Source organism: Panthera tigris, chromosome B4 (genome assembly GCF_018350195.1).
Source record: "Panthera tigris isolate Pti1 chromosome B4, P.tigris_Pti1_mat1.1, whole genome shotgun sequence".
In the NCBI taxonomy this organism is placed as follows: domain Eukaryota; kingdom Metazoa; phylum Chordata; class Mammalia; order Carnivora; family Felidae; genus Panthera; species Panthera tigris.
The window spans coordinates 81,366,841-81,368,612 of NC_056666.1; the positions used below are offsets into that span (position 1 = coordinate 81,366,841).

The following is a 1,772-nucleotide window of genomic DNA, read 5'->3' on the forward strand; positions in this document are numbered from 1 at the left end:
CTAACACAGCTTTTCTTCTCACACTGAGACCAAGAGAGTGATGGAAATGAGACATCACTGCCAAGTTACCAGATATAGTGAAAGATCAAAAGTAGACTCAATGTTCAAAGTGAAAATAAAAACAGAAAATGGAGAGAATGATAACTTGAGAGTTGGTTTAGAAGGTAGGCTAGGAAAGTACGTGAAGAGCCTAAAATGGAACCAAGGAGAAAATTTTCCTGCATGAAAATTTAAAATAATAATTCTTGTGAAGATCCAGCCTCTCTGTCCAATAGAAAATCTCTCATTTGAATCAAATTGACAAAAAATAGATATTTGAACCAACTCAACAGAAAAGACTTAGCTTCTCCTAAATGTTCCTGAGCTCCTCTTCAATTCTCATCACTGATTTATTTCCTCTGTACCTTTATAGGCAGCAAAGGTTAGCAATGAAAAACGAAACCTTTCTGACAGAATTCATTCTGCTGGGACTATCAGACATCCCGGAGATCCAACTTGTAATCTTTATATTTCTCTTCCTCACCTACATATTCAGCATCATTGGAAACCTGACAATCATCACCCTTACTCTACTGGATTCCCACCTCCAGACTCCCATGTATTTCTTCCTCCGGAATTTCTCCTTCTTAGAAATTTCCTTTACAACCACTTTTACTCCCAGGCTGCTCTTCAGCATCACAACTGGAAACAAGAGCATCAGCTTTGCTGGCTGCTTCACTCAGTATTTCTTTGCCATCTTCTTCGGAGCCACAGAGTTTTACCTTCTGGCGGCCATGTCCTTTGACCGCTATGTGGCCATATGCAAACCCCTGCATTACATGACCATTATGAGCAGCAGAGTCTGCATCCAGCTGGTCCTCTGCTCTTGGTTGGCTGGATTCCTAATCATCATATCCCCAATCATCCTGACCAGTCAGCTGGATTTCTGTGCCTCCAACATGCTGAATCATTATTACTGTGACTATGGACCCCTCCTAGAAATATCTTGCTCAGACACAAGATTCCTGGAGCTGGTTGACTTTATCTTAGCAGTTGTGACCTTGGTGGTCACTCTGGTGCTGGTGATTCTCTCCTACACAAACATCATCTGGACCATTCTCAAGATCCCCTCAGCTCAGCAAAGGAAAAAGGCTTTTTCCACGTGTTTTTCCCACATGATTGTCATCTCCCTCTCTTATGGCAGCTGCATCTTCATGTACATAAAACCCTCAGCTAAAGAAGGAGTTGCCTTCAATAAGGGGGTAGCTGTGCTCAATAACTCAGTTGCCCCTTTATTGAACCCATTCATTTACACCTTAAGGAACAAACAAGTAAAACAAGCCTTCAAGGATGTGGCCAGAAAGATTATGAGTATTTAGTGAATGTAAAAACCTCAAACTCAAAGGAAAATCTGAACAATATGCATGAAATTTCTCCCCATGAAAACATAGAGAAAGCTTCTCTAATCCTCTCCTTATTAAAGCAATGCTTCAAATGAATTCATTGTAAAGAGGTACCAAAGTTATATTTCAAACTTGCCAATGAGGGGAAACTCTTCCCAAAAAAATTGTTCACATATTTATTTCTAGTTAATAGATTTTTTAACTTGACAGTTTAAAATGTTGCAAAAATGTAAGATAATTCAACTCTTCACATTATTTTGAGAATATAGTTATTTAAAATAAAAATACATTATTTGTGCTAAGAAGAAATGTATTTATTATAGTTATCTTAAAGCAAATTAATATATAGTTTTTTTTAAGTTCTGTTTTAATTTCTAATATGATTTTTAA

The 1,772-nt window shown here is 37.6% G+C and overlaps 1 protein-coding gene across 1 annotated transcript; it reads left to right on the forward strand.

The window, feature by feature from the left end:
• The first annotated feature begins 428 nt into the window (after positions 1 to 428).
• Positions 429 to 1,358, forward strand: LOC102953878 (olfactory receptor 6C4-like). The gene has a single exon (XM_007081452.2). It carries the CDS (start codon positions 429 to 431, stop codon positions 1,356 to 1,358), a length of 930 nt encoding a protein of 309 aa, XP_007081514.2.
• Positions 1,359 to 1,772: the final 414 nt, after the last annotated feature.

Excerpts from the sequence above, each read along its gene's own strand:
- LOC102953878 (XM_007081452.2), top strand. The coding sequence starts at position 429 with ATGAAAAACGAAACCTTTCTGACAGAATTCATTCTGCTGGGACTATCA.